The sequence below is a fragment of the Manacus candei genome, unplaced genomic scaffold (genome assembly GCF_025592945.1).
Source record: "Manacus candei isolate 608988 ecotype Guabito, Panama unplaced genomic scaffold, ASM2559294v1 h1tg000050l, whole genome shotgun sequence".
In the NCBI taxonomy this organism is placed as follows: Eukaryota; Metazoa; Chordata; class Aves; order Passeriformes; family Pipridae; genus Manacus; species Manacus candei.
In genome coordinates, this window is record NW_026138098.1 from 27798819 (window position 1) to 27823597 (window position 24779).

The 24779-nt window shown below is 40.7% G+C and overlaps 1 protein-coding gene across 1 annotated transcript; it reads left to right on the forward strand.

Moving 5' to 3' along the window:
- Nucleotides 1-3911: 3911 nt before the first annotated feature.
- RGR (retinal G protein coupled receptor) lies at nucleotides 3912-20824 on the forward strand. The gene is made up of 7 exons (XM_051799852.1): nucleotides 3912-4068; nucleotides 6378-6534; nucleotides 8167-8288; nucleotides 17064-17217; nucleotides 17760-17877; nucleotides 19324-19437; nucleotides 20361-20824. Exons 1-7 carry the CDS (start codon nucleotides 3990-3992, stop codon nucleotides 20502-20504), a joined length of 888 nt encoding a protein of 295 aa, XP_051655812.1. The 5' UTR covers nucleotides 3912-3989; the 3' UTR covers nucleotides 20505-20824.
- Nucleotides 20825-24779: the final 3955 nt, after the last annotated feature.

Genomic DNA, 24779 nt, shown 5'->3' on the forward strand with positions numbered 1-24779 from the left:
GTACAGCAGTGCTCAGGAAAGCCAGCCCCAGAGCAGAGACCAGGCCAGGGTACAGGTGCCCTACAAGTGAGCCCTTTCCTCTACCTTCCTCTGCAATGGCAGCACCTCCCAGCCCTACCTCTCCATCCTGTTCACAGAAAGCTCAAACCCTGCTCTGGAGCCCCTCACGTTCCTTCCCACCAGACCTGGGGCTGCCACGCTCACTCCCCAAAATCACAGCCATTGCTCCTACCTCCCCCAAGCCTCCTTGGCTATACCCAGGGCTTCACCACATCTTCCTACAACAGCTCTGGAGGCAACTGCAGAGAAAATCAGATGGAGAAGAGTGCTATGCTGGTAGACTGTTAAGGAGAATGGTTATTAAGTGGCCACAGGCTTTTCCAGAGGGCTGTCCACGTGCTGCTCTGAGGACTTACTCCCTGCATCGTCCTTCCCATGGCCAGTGCCAGTTGCCGATTTGCAGTCTGGGGCATCCTCTAAATCACTCTTACCAAAGGGAAACAACTTTACACAACTGCAGCTAGAAGGTCCCCAGACAATATGCTTTCTGTTTCCTTTCCTAGATGAGAAGCACTTCCCATGAGGACCAAGATTACTGCTCGCTTCAGTGATACCAGACTGAAGTCCTGTGTTGCTGCATTCCCAGCCTGCTGCTGCTGAAATGCTGCAGTCTGTCATTTAAAGGCATATTTCAACAAAAAAAAGTCTAAAACGATTTGCCTAAACCTGAATAAGAAGAAAGGATTAGGAAGGCAGAGGAATAATAATACATCAATTTAAGAAAGTTCTTGCTGTGAATATAAAAAAGTGTGTCAGTAATCTGCATTGATTGCTTGAAGAAAATTCAGAGGGCATGAGCGCTCAGTTATCTTTGTACTGCACCTTTTTTTGTTGTGTTTGTACCAATGCTATTTAACAAAGATTAATATGCTCCCACCAAATCCATACAGTTTTATGAAATCCATGGAGACATCTGGCAAGAATCTATCAGAACTTTTTTCTCCATATTCCCTGCAAAAACATTAGTAACCAGTGAAGTATTCTTAAGTGAGAGGCTGCTGGCTGGGGTTAAACCACAACAGTTGGAAAAAGGAAATGGATGTTTTATTGATGCAGAAAGGAGATCAGTGGGAATTCAAAATATAAAGTTGCAAGAAAACATCAGGTTGAGCAAAAGACCCTTCCCCTGAATTTGGAAACAGTGAGTAGCTATTAAAAGAGTGCATAAGAAAGGGATCACTAAAAACTTCATCATTTAGGGAGTTAATAAATGTCTTTGGCAAACCTGTTATCATTTGCATGTTTTCCCTGGCCTCACAGGAATACATGATGTGACATCATGTCTTACATAAAAAGGAGGGAAAGGAAATGAATGCAGCTTTGTTTTACCAACTGGAAAAAGAACTATCATTAGGAGATTCTTTCAAACTCAATTATTATTCCCTATTTGCACTTTCTCTTTGCTTGAAGAAACCCATTTATAACCTGATTTTACAACTTAATTTAGCAGCCATATTGGACCATATACTATCCCATACTATCCCAGTGTAGCATTAGAAAATCAGATTAACACAGCATCAAAAAAAAGTACTGAGAGACTGATGCATAAAGTTCCTGTTGACATCAATTACACTTAAGTCAGATGTCGAAACTGGAAAGTTTGCCTATGACTGACTTGTGCTACTAGACTCTGCAACAATAAAGTAAATAAGGTTTAGGCATGGAAATTGTTAAGATACTTGAAGAAAAGCAGCCAACAAGTTCATAATATTCAGCCTAATAAAGATCTGCTAAATCCAAGGGGGTTGGGGTAGTAGCCTACTTTCATGGAAAGATTAGTTTTGGAACGAGCAAAGTCTGCACCACAGACTTTAAAACAGACCACAAAACTACCAGTGTCCACATTTGGGAGATTTGCTTGGGAGCAAGGGTGAAGTACTTTTGGCAGGCAACTAAAAGCACCTGAAAACCCTCATGAGGGTGGTTCAAATATCTGGGTCCTTTATACCCAGTCCAGAAGAGATGTGCAGCTCTATGTTGACAAGCGTTACAATGAGCCATCCACTTTCAGAACTGTCACACTAAAAAGATTTACAGCACATTTACAAGACCTAGCCCTAATTTTTTGCAAGAACATGCAATGATCACTATTAAAACACAGGTTTAGATCAACCATTTTCCCTGCTAGGAGGAGGCAGGGCTGTCACCTTCTCTATCATTAAGACATGTAGGTGAGTGAAAGACAAACATAATGATGGATTTATGTGGTGCAATGTAATTTTACCCTGCTTAAACCAAACATCTGTATAGCCTAACAAATATCATGCCCTCCTGAATCCCACTTCAAAATGCAAGAGCATATCCATCAAAATGATTACCTACCTCAAAAAAAGCTGAAAATTGAATGCCAGAGATAAAAAAAAGCACAGCAAGATGGTTTCACAAGAGCCTTGAAGCTCTGATCAGTTCTCCTGGGCATCACAGCCTGTAGGCACAGCTTTCAGAAAAAAAACACAAAAAATCCACCACTATCTTCAGCCAAGACCACTGACTGTAAATGCACTTCCACCATGTAGTCAGGAGAACTGAACAGGCTCTGGCTGTGTCTGGAGCAAATTCACACTGCCTGACCCCTCAATCAACCAACCCCCAGGTCAGCACAGTGTGGGACCTGAGCTGGGGGAAGCCAACATCCCTTGTGCTTCAGCAACCTTTTTGCTCCCATTTTGCTCTAGAATTGTGGGGATGAAGAAAGTTACGTGTCAAAGTAGTGCCACTATCATGCCAGTGGCACCTTGTTAAGGCAATGAGTAGGTCTGGGGAAAAGTAGTAAGGATGAGAGTTGAAGAAAAAGGAAACAAATGCACTAAAAAGGGTAGGATGAAGTACCATTAGAAGAAAACAACCATATATAGTAGTTATCATAGCTATCACTACTCTAAATGTAGGCTAAAAATTTAGAAGTATGGCCAAGTTGCTCACTTCTAATGGACAGGCATTAAAAATTACATAAATAATAGTAGTACAGTTAAAAAAGTATTGTTTGTTTCCCTTGGAATCTGAAAGCTGCTGTCTTCCATTCTACAGGATCCAGGCATTCAAAGAGTTAGTTAATCAATCAATAGCTCAACAAATGAAAGGAAAATGGTTGAATCTGTTGGAAAATGACAAGGTCTCATTTACATCTCGAATCCACTGTGTGGTTGGAAGTCAGCTGGGGTTGGACAAGCTGCACATAGTACATACTCCAGAGCCACAGTACACGACTGCAGTCCTCAAACATCTCTCAAAGGACAGTAAGTAAAGTCCTGTGAGCACTCACCACTGGGCAGCTCACATACATCCTTGTATGTTTAAGGTTCAAAATCAGTAATTTGTGTTTGCCTTCAATCAGGCTGTGCCACTGTGCATATTAATTTAAGTCTCAGTTACAAAGGGGAGATATGTTACTATACAGAACAGTTATTGCCTCAAAAATGCACTGGCCAGTTCCTAAAAAATGGGTGAGGGGAAGACCTACAAGCTGCAGAAATTATCAGTTCATACTTTTCCTCTAATTACCAACTCAATGAGTGCCTCTATTTTTCAGGTCACTTCCCAGTTATATATTACGTTTCCTTTGTTCCACAACCTTTAATTCTTTTCCAGTCTTGCAGAATTAACTGGACAGGTTTTTTAATCTTGTCTCTACAAAGAACTTGTTGTAATTGCAATGAATGCTTTCATTTTGCTGGTGTCTGAAATACGATTTGCAGGAGAAGGGGGAGTGCGGGTTGATGCTAGTCCCATCATTAATAACATTCTTGCAGGGATTGTAGTGGCGGGAGTAAAAACCCCAAAGCTTTTATATAATAACAGCATGTGTCTGCACGTGAGCTGCTCCTTTAAGAAGCCCTGGGTCACTGGAAGTAGAGAGATCTGGAGAAAAGGCAGCCCTACAGCTATAACAGAGGGCAGAGGTTAAATCTTTTGACATATTTGCCATAGGAATGGTCACTCCACACCCTCTCCCTGAAGGCTTCACTGAAATAGAGGTGTTTGCCCTGGGCACTGCCCTGCTGGTAGAAGGTAAGTCCGATGTGGGACCTCAGCAGCAGTAAGACTTTTTCCCCTATTATTTGTGATGAGAGGGGGAAGAAAAATTGAAATAATCAGCAGCATTTGTGGTACACTGACCGTGGTTACTGTGGCCACATTACCAGTACTTCTGCTGAATAAATCAAGGGGAGCTCTAAGCTGTTTGCCATGAAGATCTGCACTCTATGCATGGTTGTGGCAGTGAAGTACTTCTCAAGATTTGGGGACTTAAGATTTTGTTGTTGACTTTTAAAGACAATTTTATCTTCCTCAAGGGAAGGATACTGAAATGACTGATGATCTCTCAATAAACTTGGACTGCTTGTTTTGTGGGCTGTGATGACTCTCTTATAATCCAACACCATAGATCCAAAATAGCCTGTGAACTCTCAGGACGCATCCAGATTGTGTTGGTAGAGCTGCAATTAAGGGCTGCTGGGTAAAAGTAAACAAATTGTATCAATTTCATTTAGCCAATGTGGACTTTTCTTAAGGCATAAGCCACTTTGTTGAGAGACTGCAACAAAACTGGGAACTTATAATTACCTGGCAGTTAGCAAAGGGGGTGCCAGGGACCTGCAGCTGTTGAAGTTAAAATAAAGTAAACGACACCTAAAACTAGATGTGGTCTAACACATTTATGATTTAGTAAACACAACTATTTTCTGTAGGGCTTTAGGCAGAATGTGCCCAGCAGATTGGCAGTAAAACTCTTTGTCAACAGACTTAGCAGATCAAACGAAATAATTAAAGATTAATTCACTTCTCTCACTGAGAGAAAGGTGATGAACACCCCTCTTTTTATTTTTTGTGGCAGCTTATAAGTGCAGTTTGCAGGAAAGCTATGGGGAAGAGTTGCATTTACTTTATTAACTGGACACATTTGCTGATCTGAAAATGAAAATTCAAAGCTATCATTTTTAAATTTAGTAAGTTCTCTTTTTGTACACTCATGCTGACCTTCAAGAGAGCAGAATGTGGTGAAGCCTGAGGCTTCAAAAAACAAGGGAAAGACAGAAAAAGTTGATGTAGTAATAACTCTTCAGCTCTACTCTAAATATGCTCACAACATATCTCTCCTAAAGGCTTCTTTGCATTTGGGAGAGTTGACAGCAGTTTTACCCTGTGGGTGGGAGGTAATCTGGCAGGGAGGAAATAAGAACAGCAGATCTCAAATGGCTCCAAATATTTCTCCTGGAAATATTTTGTTATATGTTGTGTAATAAACACACATCAGCTGTTACTATGGTTATGCCATCAGCCATTAATGCAATTAAGGTAGAAGCAGGATTTTAGACTAGAAAAAAATCATCCATCTTATGTAACTGCAGAATTAAGACAATGAGCATAAGTAACTACACTGCTTTACAGAATTAGGGGATATAGAGTTTTTCTGTGCTACATAATTTCTTTTTCCAAGAAGAACACAAAGAAAAAGACACCGTGTCTCTCATCTAAGTGAAACTTAGAGATTGGATGTTGAGTCAGAGCCTCATCAGAGCTAAAATAATTCAGGTCACCTTGAAAAGGGCATTAAAGGACAAAGCTTGAATTTAAACCAGTGAAAAATGGGTTTCAGGGTGGCAGAGCTCTATGCTGGGTGAATAGCTGGGGTTGCTTGGATGATTCTGTCTGGGGACCAACATTTATTTATTTTTTTAAATCTGTCAGTGACTGCTTTTCATAATTAGATTATTCCTTTCCATGTATAGTCTATTGACGAGGGGCAGTAATAAGATTGAGCTGATGTGATTCAAGCACTGTGTAGGCTAACCTTAGACAGAAGCCCAAAGGGAGCCAGGCTGACTGAAACACAGCTGAGGGATTTCTCTGCTTAGACACAAAAGAATGTTATAATTGATATTGAACACAACCCATTTCTCTATCAAAGGCAGGTCTGGAGATGTGTACACCAGCAGCATATGCTGGCTGTCAGCCCCCCTGAAACTGCCTCCCCTGCATCTCCCTTGCTCTGAACTATGTGTCCCTGGATGAACTCTGACAACTCAGTTTCTCTTATTATAACAAAAAGCAGAATTACAAGTAAGATCAAACCATTTCTGCTCCACGTGACTGGCCATATCCCTGATGCAGTTTGGAGCATTGGCTTCAGCTGTCACCTCCAACTTCTCTCCTGAAAGCCTTTGTAACTCGCGTGCAGACCGACCACTACAGATTTATTCCCTGCGTGCGCATGAGTTTCCACTGTAATTATTGTTCCCTCATTAAAGAAAACAACAGCATCACTGTAGATGTTTTCCATTCCCAGTTGAATCACGCCAAACAATTCTGTCTTTCAGCCCTGCTCGGTTTCTGTCTGAATGGCTTGACAATCCTCTCCTTCCGAAAAATCAAAGAGCTCCGAACGCCCAGCAACCTGCTGGTCGTCAGCGTTGCGCTGGCTGACTGCGGGATCTGCATCAACGCGTTCATCGCTGCCTTCTCCAGCTTCCTAAGGTACATCTTACAGCTTTTCCTAAGGGATGCTCAGAGGAACCACGTGAAAATTAATAGCTTAAGTTGTAAGAGATCAGAGTAATTAAATGACTCTCTCTCTCTACCACAACACATAGCCAACCTTCTTATTCTCTCAGTTTGAAACGGGAAAATGAAACTCTACACAGTCCTACCAGGCAAGCAGAAAAGCAAACTTTACTGTGTATAATCACTGACAGAGTGTAAGATTGATTATAGAAGATATTTAACCAGACAGCTTTACCGGTCATTACAGAAGCTACTTGAATACCAAAATACCATTTCACTAAACCTCTAGATCGACCCCAAATTTATCTGCAAGTCTTTATCTGTTTGCGATTTTTTTATTAACCTATCCATTAAAGCATTTATTTGAGAAGTTTCTGGAAAATTAGAATGCAGATCTGTTACCAGGGAGTTCACATCAGTTATGACACAATTGTTTTTCTACATTTTCATACATGTCAATCATTTAATCAGAGGACAGAAACAATATCAAGCATTTTAGTAAATAATTATGACAAACAAATCACAAGCAAATCATACTCAAAAAACTCACCACCACTATATAAAATAGCTGATGAATAATTTCACCTTGGTATCATATATTTACACTCTGGAAAGACCTTTAATTGAAAACAGAAATGCATTTCAAGCCAGAATGTGACCACTTTATTCTCTCTTAATGGCTATAAAAAGTATTTACAAATTAATAAGTAAATAAGTTCCAATGGGGCCTTAATTGATAATATTTTACCTCCTATATAGGTCAGTCTTGTTTCAGACACTTATGTCCAACTGTAGTCAATAAAGATGCCTTTACAGAACTGGAGCTGAGAAGCCAAGGTCAATACATCAAAATGAGCTTGGTTTTAACCATTGCAGGACCTTTTCTTTCAAATAGGACCACAAGTTTCCCAGCCCCTCAAGCAGTAAGCTGTCTCCTGTTCCAGGGGTAGTCTCCTTATGTATCACACTGGTGTTCTGTAAATATATGAGAAAGGAGATTGCCAAAGATTTCTGCCTCACAGCTGTGTTTACAAGCATAAGAGTCAGTTTAGATGAACACAGAAAGAAAAAAAAAGTCATGGCTCCTTTTCATTCTGTGTCTGCAAAGACATTGGGAAGTTCTTTTCCTTCTTTTTATTCTACGTCTGCAAAGATATTGGAGGCCTCAGTCTGGCTATAGAGAGTATTTTTATTTGTTGTGAGCTTTTGTACTGTGTTGCATGGTGAACTCTGACTTTCAAAAATTCATTTGCTACTTTCACACACTGACAAATTGGTTGCTCATAAAGGATACAAATTTTGAAGATGTGGATAACTGGATGAAATGTAGATTTCAAATTTAAATTTGAACTTTTCAATACAAAAATGCAGGGTTATATTTTCTTCTCAGTATTAAGAGTAGAAATAGCTGCTGTACTGTATCAGACATCACAGCAAGAAAAATGCTGGCATATACCTAAAGGCAACCACAACAGCATCTTTTACAATGTCTCTTGGAGAGCTCGAGCACAGTCTTATCATTTTACCCTCTCTGTTAATGCAATTTCCAAACGTGTCTTCATCTTTCTCCATCATTTTCTTAACATATTCCTTGTTTGTTGACAGATACTGGCCCTATGGCTCTCAGGGCTGTCAAATTCATGGATTCTGTGGCTTCCTGACAGCACTAGCCAGCATTAACTGCAGCGCTGCAGTCGCCTGGGACCGATACCATCACTACTGTACAAGTAAGGGCCACAATTTACTGAGCAACCCCACCCAGATTCTGCTACAAGGCAGCTTGCTTGGGTTTCTGAGAATCAAAGAAAGCACATATTTATTATTTGTGTATCTTACACGTAAGTTTGTTTATTTTACCCACTAGAGACAGAGCAAATATAAACAGTTTCTCCAAAGGACTTCTTCCCATACAGGGAGCAATCAACAACCACCTTCAGGAGATATTTCTTCTTCCAGATCACATCCAAGTCGTGACACTCTTGCCATGATTTCTCTTAAGCCACAAGGATTTTTAAAACAAAATCCCAAACAAAATTTTTCTTTCACATCGAGGAAAAATCTATTCACCTTGGGCTTTCATCCAACACCCTGCTGCACACCAAACAGATATTTATGCCCATGCAGAGTTTACTAATTACTGATGAATTTGATGTAGCTGGAGAGCTGCCTCTGCAGAGACAGCAGCTGGAACAGAGCCCATGCAGAGGCATGATCAGGCAGACAGAGCTCAGCAGCCCCTTTGTGTGACACACAGGCATTTTGGGGTGCCAGAGACATTTGTGGGGTTTATGTTTTATTCCAGGCCCCCTTATGAGGACTGGAACTCGATACATTTGTTCCCAAGCAAGGAACAAATTATCTGCAAGTTTCAATAAAAACAGCAGAGCTATTTTTAAGTATTAATTGATATGAGCAGGAATGTATTCAAGTGGGTTTTTTTCCTTAGTGAAGGCCATGTTCTGTTTCTTTTTTTCTTGCAATTTAGTTTTTAACTAACTCTGACACCTTAGCTGGATTTAATGGAAATCTAATGTTAGACAGGGAGATCAACCTATGAAAATAAATTTGTCCTTTTTTGTCAACTTATGAAAGAATATTTTTGATTTAGGTGAGAAGTAGAGATTGACAGGATTTACGAATATATGGATTTGACTTCTATCACAGAACTTCCTCCCAGTATTTGGCAATACTTCATTTGTGCATTCAATTCAATCCAAGAGTGGAAATGTCTGCTGAATTAGGGTGCTGAGTTGGATTTGGTGTCTGTAGGGACTGCTAGGATTTGTGCTGGAACTCCAACCGTGCACTAGCCACCGCTGTGGATACAGGAGAATAACTCCATTCTCTTAGCTAGCCCAGAAGTTGGGAAGCACAGTAAAAGGCTTTATCATCAACTGTAAAACAAATTGGCAGCCTTGTGAGCACTGGAACTGGCAAAACCTGCTGTCTTGTAAATAAAACACGGTGCACAGGGATGATATTCCTTTTGTATACCAGGATAGACCCATGCTGACTGCTCTGTGGGTGTTTTCATGGGGACTCACCTCTCCCCAGACAGTGGCTTTCACAGTAAATGCAGCAACTTAGTACCTGTCAGTCCCCACTTCCTCCTCCAGTTTACTCTAAGTAGCCAGAGTTCTCAAAAGTTATTGGGAAGGGACTGAGTGACAAGCACAGGGTATACAGTTTCATGCCCTTCGTTATGAAAAGGGAAGAAGACACAATATGAAATACAAACCTATTCTGAAAAGACAGAGAACCTCTTAAAGGTCTTTTCCAACCTTAACTGATCTATGTTTCTTGACATCCTGGCACTCAGCAATGTTTGAAATGCCCTAATCTGCACTCTTTGGCCATTTTGGCAGTCATGTGGGAGCTCTGCCGTCTGGGAGAAACAGATGAGGTCCTCCCATGTAGATATGCAGCTTTTATGTTTCCTGCTAAAGCCTGTTTTTTTCTAGAAGAATGAGGAATCCAGAGCACCTCATGTAACCACACTGTTCTCAAAAAAAGCTGTGTCTCTTTGGCGATGTTGATAGACAAATTCAACCCTCCTTTTCTTGTGATAAAGCACAGGTTGCTCAGACCACTTCACATAACATTTTCTAAAGGAAATTGTAGACATTTGTTGGGGAAGAAACTGCTGAGCTGCAGTGCTTCAATGCCCTCCTCTGTTAGCATCCACACAACCTTTCAGGCACAGCCTCCATGTGATTAAAGCAGCAAATGGTGAAACACTCCCAAACCACACAGGGAATATATTCAATCTGATGATCCTGTTGAGGTGAAAAGGTTGCCAATTTTTTGTTCTGCAACTCTTGCAGGAATTCAACTCAGGCAAGGAAATTCTTTTTTTCATGTCTAGATAAAGGACCCCAAAAAAGCAGGCTGTAAGCTAACTCCATACTAACACCCCTTGGACATCAAAATGCGTTTGGAGCTAGAAGAGCAGCATCTGTATTTTACAAGAGAGAGCCTGAAAATAAGCATGTCTTGGAAAGACATTTTGCTCTCTGCAACATTGACTTTAATGCCTTTGTGTCATGACTTCCTCCAGTCATGAGCACACACTACATTAAGAGCACAGGCAGAGAGACCCTAAGGGCACAAACTTCTTTACTTTGCTCAAATTGTTACTTACTGATGGCCAAACATGGCTGCTACAGTGAACACTTTGAACAACAAAACCTAAAACCCAGAAGGTGCTCAGGCCCTGGGGCTACTCCAGTAAAACCAGCCCTTTCTAGTTGCATCCTTCACATGCTGATTGCAAGGAAGATTAACTCATATTTCACAAACATGCTATATCAAGCCTCCAGGCTATACTGTGTTCTCAATCCATACATTAAACTCCTGTTGACACTGGTGCACGTTGCATGCCTGTACAGAAGGTACAAAACACCTTTGCCTAAAAAACAAAGCTATCAACCTTGTATCTTCATTAGCCAGGAAATGATAATCCTTCCAAACTCAATTACATCATCTCCGATTTTTTTGTCATGTCCTAACAGTTTCCCAAGAAAAGCTTTGCTGTAGCATTCCTCATCTTGACACTGGATTATCCAATATCCGTATTTCTGAGGAAGAAGGGGCTGACGGGAATGTGAGAGATTACTACGATGATAGGAAAATTTGGGACTTTACAGTCATTCTGGATGCCAGTAACACAAATTTGCTCACCAGCATTCTGAAAACAAACAAGTTTTTAAATTTGGCAGTCAGTACAACCCTCAGTGACAAAGTGCTAGCCTTTAGAGTGCATTGATAACTAGAGGAGTCACTCTTCAGAAGTGAGGTTGATATTAACTGGTATAAGGACGAAAATAGTATTACCACCACACGTGATAGAGAAGGTAGAGTTTCAAGATATTTTACTCTGCCCTCTTTTGGTTTTTTTCTGTCAAGCAACCACACTGGGCAACTATCTTTTCATCCCCTAAATGTAGCTTTGGGGCCTATGAGGTGCTTTGTTCACAGCAAGGAGAAGAGAACCAAAGAAATAGCCTGAAAGTATGCAGTAAGAGGAGAAAAGGCAGGGAAATATGAAGAGTGTCAATGTCAATCACCAGCAAGATGGAAAACCAGATAAAATTGTATTTCAAAATTTGATCATTAAGGTGAAAAGAAGAAAACAGAAGTAGTTTTATGTTAGCACCTGACAGTGAAGAAGGAAAGGGCAAACTCTGAGGAAGTTGTCTGTCAGCAGCCAAGCATTCAGGACAGAGGGTGACAGTTTATATCAAGGCAGACATTACAGTTCTCCCTCCTTGGCCATTCAGAAAAGAAAAATGTCCTGAATTACGTTAACATAACAGGGGAGGAAAGAGGCAGCAGCCTGGGAGGCCTCTCTGGAGCTGGGATCAGGCAGGCAGAGGGCAGCTGGTGGAGATCCCAGGGGATCAGTGACCTGGATAGCAGGCAGTCACCTACCACAGAGATGTCCTTGCTGAAGGCATCTCAATCAAGCACATTATTCATTTTGGTAAGGAGGTGTCACACTGCCACCAGAAGTTTGTGGAGAGGGGAAGGATCCTGGTCAGTTTTTTCCCTTTCATAAGTACAGTTACAGTTTTAAAAGGAAAGAAAAAAAAATCTAGAAGATTTTATACTTGCATTTAAGAATTAGGGGGAAATGGAAAATCTGAAGTGATTTATGTCATTACTTCTGTCTATACTACAAAAGAAAATATGAATAAAACTAGCAGGGATTTCACAGCAGTATTCGACTTCAAGAAGTAGAATCGCAGTGAGTTTTATCTAATCCTTAACATTCAAGGAAATCTGGGTTGTTATATCAGTATTCAAAAATTACCAAACTACCATTTGTTCCAATTTCAGCTGTCAGCTCTGTCAAATTAGGAGCAAATCCTTAACTCATGTCACATCTACTGCAGCCACCCTGCCACATTGCCTTCATCTAGTTTTGCACCTGTATTAGTTTTCCCTGACAAAATATCAATGTTTATATAGATCTTGCATTTTTCGCTGAAGCAGAAGGTAATCACCAGAACAGCTCTATGATCATGGAGAACCACAGCAAAAAAAAAAAAAAAAAATCAATGGAGTAAAAAAATCCCTTAATTAGGTTATTTTAAAGAGCTTTTTCTAATAATATGCACAAAATAAGCTATTACGCATTGCAGCTTTCTTATTTCTACAAGAAATGAGTACTTGTGAGCACCAGTGACTGGTGCTTTTTGCAAAGCAGATTAAGTAGGTACTAACACCTACTTTACTTATGACTGATACATATTTTTGCTTATAAGACTTTCAAATATCTTCGTCTTTGACAACCTTCTAATCTTAAGTGATGCATGCCATGAAGTCTGGTACAAGCCATGTTGTTCTGGAATATATCATAACTTAATATTATACAGCTATTATAGCTAAACCATTTGCAAGAATGAGGAAAACAAACTTTTTTCTGTCCATCATAGAAAATCCTGTTCACATTTTGATTGAGAAATTCCCTTTGAACAGCAGGCTGAAATCTAGCTGAAAGGCAGCCACTGTGTCGGTGATGTATTTTTTGTTCTTTCTGTGAAAATCAGCTAAACATTTAAAAAAATCATAAATCTTAAAAAAAAAAAAAATCTACATTTGTAAACGTTCCCTCAAACTAAAGATGGAGATATAGTTTGTGGTTATGCCACCAAATACTGGCCATCATAATCAAAAGGATGAATATCCCATGCTCTATCTAGCACTTTCTAAAATTTAAGCTCTTGACATCAGAATTTTAGTAATCTTTGAATGATGGGGGGAGGGTTCTGTTTATGAGAGTGACCTTGTTCTGTCCCAAAGCAATTACAGAAGCCATCTGAAATCCCCTGTATTTATATTGCACTATATGGAAAAGAGAAGCTTTACTTTTGCTTCTCAAAGGGAGAAAGCCAGAGCACAAGAGTGATTAGACTTAATATGACCAAACTGCAAGCACTGGGCCCTAATTAGGAATTATATCTGTAAGCATACGCTGAACTCCATGCCTAGACATTTAATTGAATTAGGACCTACACAGCTATTATGTTAAATTTTATCAGGCCCAAAAAAGTCATTTAAAGTAAAGCAGTGGCCTGCTGTGCACAAAAACAACCAAACTGCTTTCCACCTAGGCTCTTACTGTCAGCCTTCTCAGGGGAGGACATTTTTGCCATGTGAACCAATCACAATTCTTTCACTGTTCTTGTACTGAAAGTATTTTTTTCCGGGTAAAACTACAATAATATCAAGCTTCTATACTTTTACATTCATACATTTTTAGCTGCTTTTAATGTGCGAGTAAATATTTTCTGAAGGGTCAACAAGCAGCTGATTTCACCAGGTCTGCTTCACCATTAATCTCATTTTGCAAAAGGTTAAAGCCAAAAGGAAAAACTTAATTGTGTTAGTTCTGATTCTCTCTTCCAGTCTCCAAAATAGGATTCCTTAAGTGTGAGGAGAGAGAATAGAGGAACTCAGCCCCAGATGAGATTTCCAAAGGCAGGCTGTAAAGACATGCCTGGGGCCAGACTCCATTTTTGCATAGTCCTCTATTCTACATCTAATAAGAAAATGGTGATCCCTAACATATGTGGAAAAGTAACTAAAATAAACTTTTTCTTAGAGTTTTTTCATAGAAAAGGCACAAACATTAAAGCAAAATTTAGGAAAATAAAGAGGAAAAAATAGCAAGTTAATGAAAAATGAGAAGTGGTGCCTTGCTGAGCTCCCAGAGCCCTGCCAGGCATGTGGGCTCCCCAGGGTGGAGGGAACTGAGGCAGGGCACTGCCAGCCACAAGCACGGGGTGGTTTCCCCTGGAGTGTTCTATGGGCTGCACTTTTCCCATTAAAGAACTCAACATGGCAATCTTCATTAAAGCCACTCTTGATAGAAAATACTTGAAAGCCATTTCAGCATGAGGCCTCACAACTCTCTTGTTGCCTGCACATAGCCCACAGGCCAGAGGAAAGATGTGGCACCAAGAGACTGGGCACCACGAAAGATCCCACAGGTGGTTGCAGACAGGGGAGTAAGAGTTTCTCCAGTTTTTCTGTGCAAGATGACAGCAGGGAAGGTGGGATTATATCAGATGAAATCAATGCAAGGATCTTTTTGTTACATGCAAAGATCCATAAGGTGCTGGTGTGTGACCAGGCCCCGGTGCCATCAGAGTGCCTCAGTCAGGGCCCATCGTGCTTTGAAACCTTCACAATACTGCAGCAGTTCATGAAGTGAAGGGATGGGACAAAAAGAGAACAAAATTTCTGCCACAAGATACCACAAAAAGTAACTGATATTAACTATTTTACAAAAACTGCTGAGAATCAAAAACCCCACAGGATTTAGTTCAGGGTTTTTTCAGAATACCAGAGGGCTTACCACTTACAAAATTTTATTCCCAAAGCAATAAAGCTGCTTTTGGCATAAGCTTGTTTTAAAAGATACACAATTCAGATCCAGGTTTCAGTGCAGTTGCTTTTGATAATGCCTTTAAAACGCTGCTAGAATATGTAAAACACAAAGCAAAGCTGACAGCTTATGTAATAAGCTTTGTCCCGGTTGAATTTCAAGTTACAGTTGTGTAAAGCCAAGATACAAGAACTGCTATGTAGAACACAAATGGACATCTTGGATGCTTGTTTGAGCATATACCTAAATTGCACTCACTTAAGAAAGATACAGCTTAAGCTACTTTGCTTATTTGAAACAGAGAGATTACGAATAATTACAAGTAACTAAAAAGTTTTACTTGTATTGCTAGTTCCCTAAATCAAAACCTATTCTTTTATTTTCATCTATGTAATTCTAGAGTCATATTATGTCAGTATTACAAAGCAATATTTAAGCTTTTGAACCAAGATATATCTTCTATGTAGGAATCATATGAAAGACAGATATCAGTCATTAATAATTCTTCACTAGCAATTATTACAAAATAATGTTTTAAATTACAAAAAAAATCAATTTTTTTTGTAACTACCATATTAAAACAGAGTATTTATAAAAAGGATATTCTTTACCTTTTTTCCTGGTATTTAAATTGAAATGTGTACACCTGTTCTTTTCCACGACTAATTTTTGAACACCTGCACCAAACAAATTTTCCAAGTTGATTTTTAGTGCAATTCAAACTCTAATTCTTTTCCCTGAAGAACCTGTGGAAGATAAGAAAAAGCACAGAGGTATAACCAGCATCCCTGTAAAAGGACAGTTTCACTAACAAACTCACTTTATTTTCCTTCTTTAAAATATACAAGGACATTACCACTCAAAATAGCTACTGTGGAGTTTGTGGTCTTTCCTGGAGCTGCCACCTTATAGAGACCCCCAGTTTGTGTGGCCCCATATGCTCTCCACCCATGAGTCAGCCACATCTGACCCCATGGCAGGGCCTCACCTCACACACCTTATCCCCAGTCCCTTCTGAGAAAGGTCAGAACTGGCTGAATCTTCCTGCCTGTTGTCATGATGCTGCTGTTAAGGGCAGACAAAAAGATTGCTTCCCAACCTCAGCGAAAATTACATCATTACTTCTCCCTAATGGGAGATTTGATTAGAAAGGAGCAGTGGGGAAAGTCACCGTTCTCCTTGCCGGTGCAGCTGGCGTCATGGATTATTCAGCACGGCCATGACGACAGACATTAGCCTCCATAACAAAATTATCCAGACCTTTTGACACGCAAGCAGCAAGACTAACACAATATCCTGCAGCAGCAAGGAGGCCTGCCTGCCTCTCCATGAAGAAATACTTCCTGTGTCTTCTGAAGTTTCTAGTCCTTCGTTTCATCCATTGACCTATTCCTGTGATATTTTATGAAACCAAGTGAGATAGGCACAAGTGAACATTTTTATTATAAAATTAGAAAAAAAAATCACTAGTGCTGAGCTTCACATTTCCTGTTCCAGGCTAAGCAATGATCTTAAGGGCAAAATTACTTGTTCAGTAGTATTTTTAGAATGAGATCTGTTGTCAGGTTTTGTGTATATATTCATATATATATCGATGAATAGCAGTTTTAGAACAGAGTATATTTGATATCCACGTGTGCCCTGCACTCCCAGTCAGGCAGGAAGGAAGTAGGCAGGGGTTGGGGAGTGTGTGCAGAGTCACATTTCAGATCTGACCCACACCCTGCAATGGGACTCTATTTTTTCAAACACTATTTATTGCATCACCCTGTTCCATTCTACTCTTTGCCTCACCTGAGTCTCTAAACACTTTCCCAAAACACAAGAATATAAGGTTTATAACAGCAGCTGTATCTCCAGTGTGGTACAAAGCTAAGCAGCAATACAGCATTTGTCTAAGTAAAGCACACAAAAGGGAAGTACAGTTTGCTATTTCCTAAAGTCTAAAAGCTTCCTTCATATTTTATGCCAGACTGATTCCTCCAGACACAGGTCAGCTTCAGGGTACAAAACACAGACAGCTGTTTGTTTCTGCCTGAGGCCCAAGGCCAGACAGTTTTTCCCAGTGGTTTTGTTTGGATCATGGAGATTCCCTTTTCTCTTCCCACAGGGAGCAGGCTGCAGTGGAGCACGGTCATCTCCATGATAGTGTTTGCATGGCTGTTTGCTGCCTTTTGGGCCGTGATGCCCTTGCTGGGGTGGGGGGAATACGACTACGAACCCCTCCGAACCTGCTGCACCCTGGACTACAGCAAAGGGGACAGGTGAGGGCCAGGGCCAGCTCCCAGAGGGGTGGGCTGGAGGCTGCCATCCCCCGGGGTGGCCTCGGCAGCACACCAAAGCTGCTGTCCCCCATCACTGCTGCTGGGGCAGATGTCCCTCCCAAAGGCTGCCTTGACTTGCATGGTGACATCTGAGAACAGCTTCCTCTGGGGGAGAGGCTGGTGCCTATGTTTCTGCTACTCCCTTGCTCATCTATAAGCTGCATCTTTTCTGTGTTTAGGACTTAAACCTCTTTCGAAGGGGTTTTGAGTTCATACAGTCCAGCGCAAATGTCCGGACTGTAGGGTTGTTTGGGTTTAGAAAGCAAATACCTGTCGTAATTTTCTACAGTATTATTCATCCCACACAACAGCATGGCACAGTTTAACTGCCCTTCAGCAAATGCTGCAACTAAAGCATGTTGACAAAACTGGGTTTAGCAATTTTAAAAATACAAGTTGGTAAATACCAACAGCAAGTTTACATAGATACATTAGACAGGAATTAACGACCTCTTTTTTTTCCCCCTCCTCACCCTTTCCAGAAACTATGCCACATACCTTTTTTCTATGGCTACTTTCAATTTCCTGGTCCCGGGCTTCATCATGCTGACGGCCTATCAGTCCATACACCAAAAGTTCAGGAAAAGTGGGAACTATAAGGTAAGAAAGTTCCCTCAGCCCCTGCAATCACCTTGCCAAAATAGGGCTACATCCAGTGGAGGCAAAGTCCTTGAAAAAAAAAAAAAACTATTTCTTTCACAAAGGCTTCGGCTCAGCTCCTTCTGTGCTGACTCCCCAGTGCTACTTGAGTAGGAGGGTAGTGCAACACAGGATAGGGCCACTTAGAAAGTTCATGGAAACATTATTCTTAGAGATTTCAACATTTTACCAGATGGTCACATCTGCCCCAACCTAGTGCTGTAAACAGTTCCCCATCAAAGAGGGAGTTGGACCAGTGATCCTGAGGATTTCCCTCCATCAACTCTAGTCCAACTCTCCTCACAAAATTAACACAGAATATTTGCCAAAAGCATATCAATATTTATCCAGAGAAATTTAGCTCAGGAAGGATTGTTATTTCCTGCTTTGCTACAAGCCCTTAGCTTATCACTGAGGAAGTCAGACAGAACTACAGCTCTGAACAGAAACACGGAGGCACCTCATGGGGGGAAAAGGGCCTTCCCATACACATTGTGTTTTCACTTGGCTGAGGAAATTCAGAAATCTTTATGAGCTGAAAACAAAGGTTTGTGCATGGCAGTTTTATGGGAATGTGGTGATTATATGAGTTGTTTCCTTAGGTGCAGGCCATACAGTCTGGGGCATTGTGCATGGCTGGTGGGCACAGCCTGACCCCTGCACTCAGTAAAGACAGTTAGTTCTCAAGGGGAGTGTTATATCAGCAAAGAGACAGTCAGGCAGACTGGTTTGTAGCTGACTGGAATAAATACATGTGCCCTCTACATATTTCTTGAATAAATCTCAGTGATCATTATGTCTATTAGCTTTTTTTTCAGTGAGTTTACATGCATGTGATTTCTTTCTTATGATATTCTATAGCTGTGCAGACAAGTTACAATTAAGAAAATTTAGGGACGAAATTATTGTTTCTCTAGTCATTAATACTTTTAAGATACTTGGAAACAGCTGACCATGAACACCATGGATAGGGCCCCAGCATAAAGGACAGAGGAATCCTACTACCACAATGTAGCCACTGCATCCATCTGTTGCACTGCCAGAGCAGTGGCTTCATACAGTATTTGTCTGCAAGACCATCTAAGAAGTCAGCAATTTTACCTGTTTTTAAATTTTCACATTGATTTATCCCTTCAGCTGCAATTACTGGCCTTGGCTTCCATATCTAGAACACATTCTGATTTAACTGATCTACCATAAGGTATTTTGCCACCTCTGCCACTCCCCACCCACACCTGGGACAGGGCTTTGTGCCCACTGCACAGGCAGCCCTGGAGGCAGAGCAGCAGTGGGGTCACACATCCTGTTGGCTGATCCTCTCCTGCTGCTGAACACAAACCTCTCCCATCCATTTGGTGCAGGGTGTGATTGTGAAACGCAAAGGAATTTATTGCTCTTGTTTTTCAGTTTAACACTGGTTTACCACTGAAGACACTGTTCATTTGCTGGGGTCCCTATTGCCTTCTATGCTCCTATGCAGCAGTGGAGGATGTGATGTTCATTCCAGCCAAATACCGCATGGTAGGTCTGTGCCGCCCGGAGGAATCCAGACAGTGACATTCTCCTTACTCCCCTCTCTCTGTTCCTATGGAACAATGCCAATTTACTCACAACTGGGTTTACTTGTTAAAACACATATACATGAAGTAGATCTTTTCCTCAAAGCATTCTGTTCATCTACCACTTTCAAGGGAAAGCAGCTAAGCACAGTGATATAACAAGCAGTGCATTACTGCTTTGATCAAGCAGAAATTTGGGAAGTCAGGGATTTTTTTTCTTCAGCAGTCAGGGGTCTGTAGCCTGTTCTGCTTCATGGTGTGTAGGAGCTTTTTGTGTCCTTCCCAAAGTCAAGTACCAGCTCAAAATTTTCAGTTTTGAAGAGACTGATTGTCTCATTCATGTCTCTAATACTTTGCCGTCCTCAAGAAAGTTGTAATTGATCTCTCCTAAGGTTATGCTGCCTCCTCTTTCCCCTTTATTCTACGAGTCTTGGCTCCAAAACCACCTCTGGGACTCAGTAATATCATATGAAACCTTTCAACTTTCATTCAGTCCCCAAGAATCAGCCCAGCTGCAGGTCACCAAATTCATTACTGTATTCGTTATCCCACATAAAATGCATTAGCAACATCAGCCCATTTATTCATCAGAAGGTGTCCATGGCACAGCCTTCACTCCTCCTAAGTGTTTGTATCCACTCTCAACTGAAATATCCCTGTTTCAAGCAATAACAATCTAAATTCTTTCACCCGGGGACTATAATTTCTGGAGCAAGGACTTCCAACCAACCAACTTGCTTTTACTTCTCATCTTTCTGGGGGTAGCACAGTACTACCATTGGAGACAGGCATTTTTTTGGTAAAGGGAAACTGAACCTAGGCTGAAATCAGCCAACTGGCTCCTCAGTGCATTTTGCTATTAATAAATATTGTGTCTCACGACAGATTCCTGCCCTTGTTGCCAAGGCTGCGCCAACGGTGGATGCCTTCGTATATGCCCTGGGAAACGAGAACTACAGAGGAGGAATATGGCAGTTCCTCACAGGACAGAAGATTGAGAAAGCAGAGGTTGATAACAAAACTAAATAACCCATTATGGCATTAAGCAAAATTATTGCAGGTACATCAGTGAAAGCAAAATGCTGGAGAAAACTGTGTGCATTCTCTGATATGTATGTGCAAAGGTGGTTCCACATTGGAAAGGCTGTGTATTGGCTACAAACAATGAAGTACAAAAAGAAAGCCCTCCAGATAACTGTCCAAACCATCAGGAGCTGCTTGTCAAACAAGCTGCCTTAAATCTGTGTTGATTGTCATCAGTCTCATTTTATATGTCACTGCAAATAAACTATGTGCTGGAAAGCATTTTTTTTTCTCCTGATAAAAGCTAACGTAAAAGCTCAGCAAATTAACTGAAGCAGGATATTCATTTATCCAGTGAGGCCTCATCAGATCAATCTGTGCAGTTTGCCCATATGGTAATGTCTGGATTACTAAAAGATTAAACCAGTATCCAGTATTACACCACATGTCTGTATAAATACCTTGTTCATCTGAACAACTCATTTTCAATGCCTCCAAAATGGGAGTTCCCAAATTTCCATCATGAATCTGATATCCTACTTCCATAAAAACATTTTAGCAGGCATGTTACCCCAGTAAGGAATATTAGCTTGGCTCCTATTCAAATGAATCACTGTGTGGCATTCAGCTTTATCACACACTAAACTGCATCAGATTTTGCAGCTGCTACTTACTAGGACAATAAAATGCTTATAGTCCATCATAAAAAACATTCATCTTTTTGTTGAACATTGAGCAAAAACTAAAGGGAGGTATGAGTCAGTTTCTGTTCTAAAATGTCATAAGGATAAAAATTAACTTCACATCTGCCATTAAATTCCCCTATGATCTACATGAGTGAGAACAATCACTGAATCAGTTGTGACTGAAGAGTCTAAGCAATTAAAAAGTCATTTATTTTATAATTAGCAGAATTTATATGTATTCTAAATTTTAAAATACATTTTAAACACTTGTATTTGCTCATATTGCCTATGGGATGAAAAACTGTCGGTTGATGTTGCCTGTTACTACAAGATGTGCCTCAGAATGACCCATTTGTTAAAAAATATGTGTGTGACACAGATTATGAGAGATTGTATGTAAAAAGCCAAACCTAATTGATACTTACAGGAATCATATGGTTCATTTCCAAGCACTGACAGTGAAACGGCTTTTGGAACCAACCAAAGAAAAGGCTGATCTGTCCCTTTGATGCCTTCCAACATATTAGAAGGGAAGTTGTTTAAGGGTTACGAAAGGGTAGATGGTGCAATCCTGGAAGCTAAACAATCAGTAGGTAGAAGGGACATTCCCCTCACGGATAGAGATAGAAAATAAATGTCATTTTCAGACAGGAATCCCAGGGATCCCATTCAAAAATGTGCTTTGAGACTTTGCAAGGCTCAATCTGGTCACAAACTACCTGACAGAGCACTGAATAATGCCATAACAAAATTATTCAAAATAATGACATCTAAAGCTGACAGGTAAGACTTACATCTTAGGTACACATAATATTACATGAGCAGATGACAAAATATTTGCACTGGTAAGTGCAAAATAATGTGTATGGGCACAAAATTACCTTTAAGTATATACCTACAGTGACAGGCTCTGAATATGTAATTATCTCTTTCTCAGGAAAGAAACCTGGATAAGTCTTGCAATCATTAGTTCACTTGTCAGGGGGGTCACACCGACAAATCCCAGCAGAAACACTAAAAAAGGAATAGGTAACAAAAGAGGACACATAGTCACACCATTTGAAATCCGCTTATTCAGACTTATTGAATAGGGGGCATAGTTTGGGTCATTCCAAGTCACAGAGGAATAGATAAACTAGAAAAAGGCCACAGCGATGATCAAATGCAGGGAGAAGCTTGAATACAGCAGGGATGAAATTAAGGAGAGTGCTGGCTCAGAAGAGGTGACTGATGAGGAAAGCAGAGACAGCCCTATTGAACCAGGGGTTCAGGGGGGTGAGAGTGGAATGAAGTTTGCTGCTTCCAATAGCAGGAATGACGAGACATACAGCAAAATTAATTTGAGATGTGTATTTCCTGAAGTTCATGGTTTGAGGAGTGTTCTTCATGTCTGTCTACTGAAACACATTATGGCTTACATAACAATACTGTAATAGTGTAATAAATAACAGCTTCAGACATTTGGTTAGGGACTGAGTCCCTTTGACTTAAAGGGAACATACCTCAGGAACTCATCTCAGGCTTCAGCTTTTAGTCAATTTTCAAATTGATTTTTGCCTTGCTTTTACTGTAAACTTTTTATTGTGGGAGTAGAAAGCAGCAGAGCTGTTTCTTTGTTCTGTTGGACAGCTACAAAACTAAATGTGCCTCTGCTTAGGTTAGCGTTTTCTTTTTTCATTAATTACTGAAAACTAGTGATGGGTAAAGCTGAGTATTATTACTTAGTAAGTTGATAAGTGCTATTCAAGCCTTGAAACAAACGGGGCTGTCCTGAGCAGCATTCAAAGCTATTCTCTATGGTTGCACTGAAGAAATGCAAGGTAACAAGATCACTGAAAACTTTCAGACTGAGGGATGGTGCAAAACTTACCGACATACTTCGAAGAACATGGACCATGTTCATACAGCCCAGTGTATTGCCATAAATTTTGTACCACAGTAGAGGCAGTACAGTGCACTACAGTGACATGAGAACAGGTTGTCCCACCCAAGAGGGGCCTCCTACAGCTCTCTGGAGTGAGACCTCACTTCAGATGGTTCCTGTGCACTGTGTTGCTCCCCTCTGGTCAGAAATCCCACCTGGTTTCACTCTGCACTTCCACACCTGAAGATATACATAAAACCTGCATCATTTCTCCGGTCATTTATCTCCACCCTAAGTATCTTAAACAAATACTTCTCAGCCACTCAGGTCCATAGCTGTCCCAGCCTAAGGGCTCTTTCAGACAAGTTACAAAGATTCTTCACTGAGTGAAGAGAGGCAAATAAAGCATTCGAACAAACCAGGTGGACTTTTAATACCTCCTCAGCTCTAGTTCCTAATGTCTTGGCTGATGACTTCCTCCACCAAAGAGTGGCTCACTTATTGGATCATGAATAATCTCACTCTGAAACAAAAAAGAGACAGAAATAAACATGAGAGTTTCCAATAACTGGTCACCAAGTTGTAGCTCTCACTGACTACTGGTCACTCTTCTAGCTATAACTAGTTCTTTCCACTGCTTTACCCATATTAAGAAGAACTGGTTGATGACCACAGAAAAGTGCCTCTACAATTTTGCTGTGTTTTAGGAAAATATCTGGAAGCAAACTGCAGTGCACATGCTTCCAGTTAATTACACAGTTTATCCTTAGCCTTTGCCACAACACACTGGCCCAGTACCCCACGGCACTGATAATTGCCCAGATCTTGCCAATGGATATCTGTTACCATCCTGATAACACCTGTCGCAACAAGGTCCTGTGTCTTGAGTAGTTTAGGCAGCAGCATGCAAAATCCCATCATGTTTTTGCACTCTGGAGAATCCCAGATGGCTAGAAATGGGATTTATATTACCCTAACCAAAGTACAAGACAGGGGGTGGCCTTCAAGACACTCCCATACAGGTGGTATCCCACCTATTATCCAAAGCAAACTGCATAAGAAAAAAAAGAGGAGATTCAGCCTCAGTACAGCCAATATGAATGTCAGTGTCCTGTCACTAAAGATAAGAGTGACCACAACAACCTGCCCACTTTTAAAAGTAATTAGATGGCACTTCCAGCAACTTCACATTAGCCATTTCCAACCTTTGAAGGGATTGAACCATTGCTCACAATCAAAATAGAAGAGGAAAGTGTGGCTCTCCTTAGGGTTCAATTACTTGATTCGATATCCAACCACTCTCAACACCCAGTGATCTGCAGTATTATATCCAATATCACTTAACCACCCTACTTTCCCTCTTACAGGCAAAGTAATTCTGCTTGTTTGTGTCAGAGTGAACATTTTGACTCATTGATGAAAAACAGAAACAGAAGGTAATTTTTCCTCTTTACCCCTAGAAACAAAGTGTAATTTCTTCAGATTTTCTTTCAGCAGACAGAAATGCCTCACACCTTAAATAGCATCTTTGCAGTTCTATTTTCAAGGCTATTAAACACCCACAACTCCAAATGAAGTTACAGCATCCTCGATAATGCTGCAGATCAAGATCTTGCTGACTCAGTTTTCCCACACAGCTCACACTTACAAACACCCAGCAGTTCAATTAAAAGGAGTTGAGTTTTTCTGCAGTGCACATTCTTCATGTTCTCCATACACCTTCTGATGTGT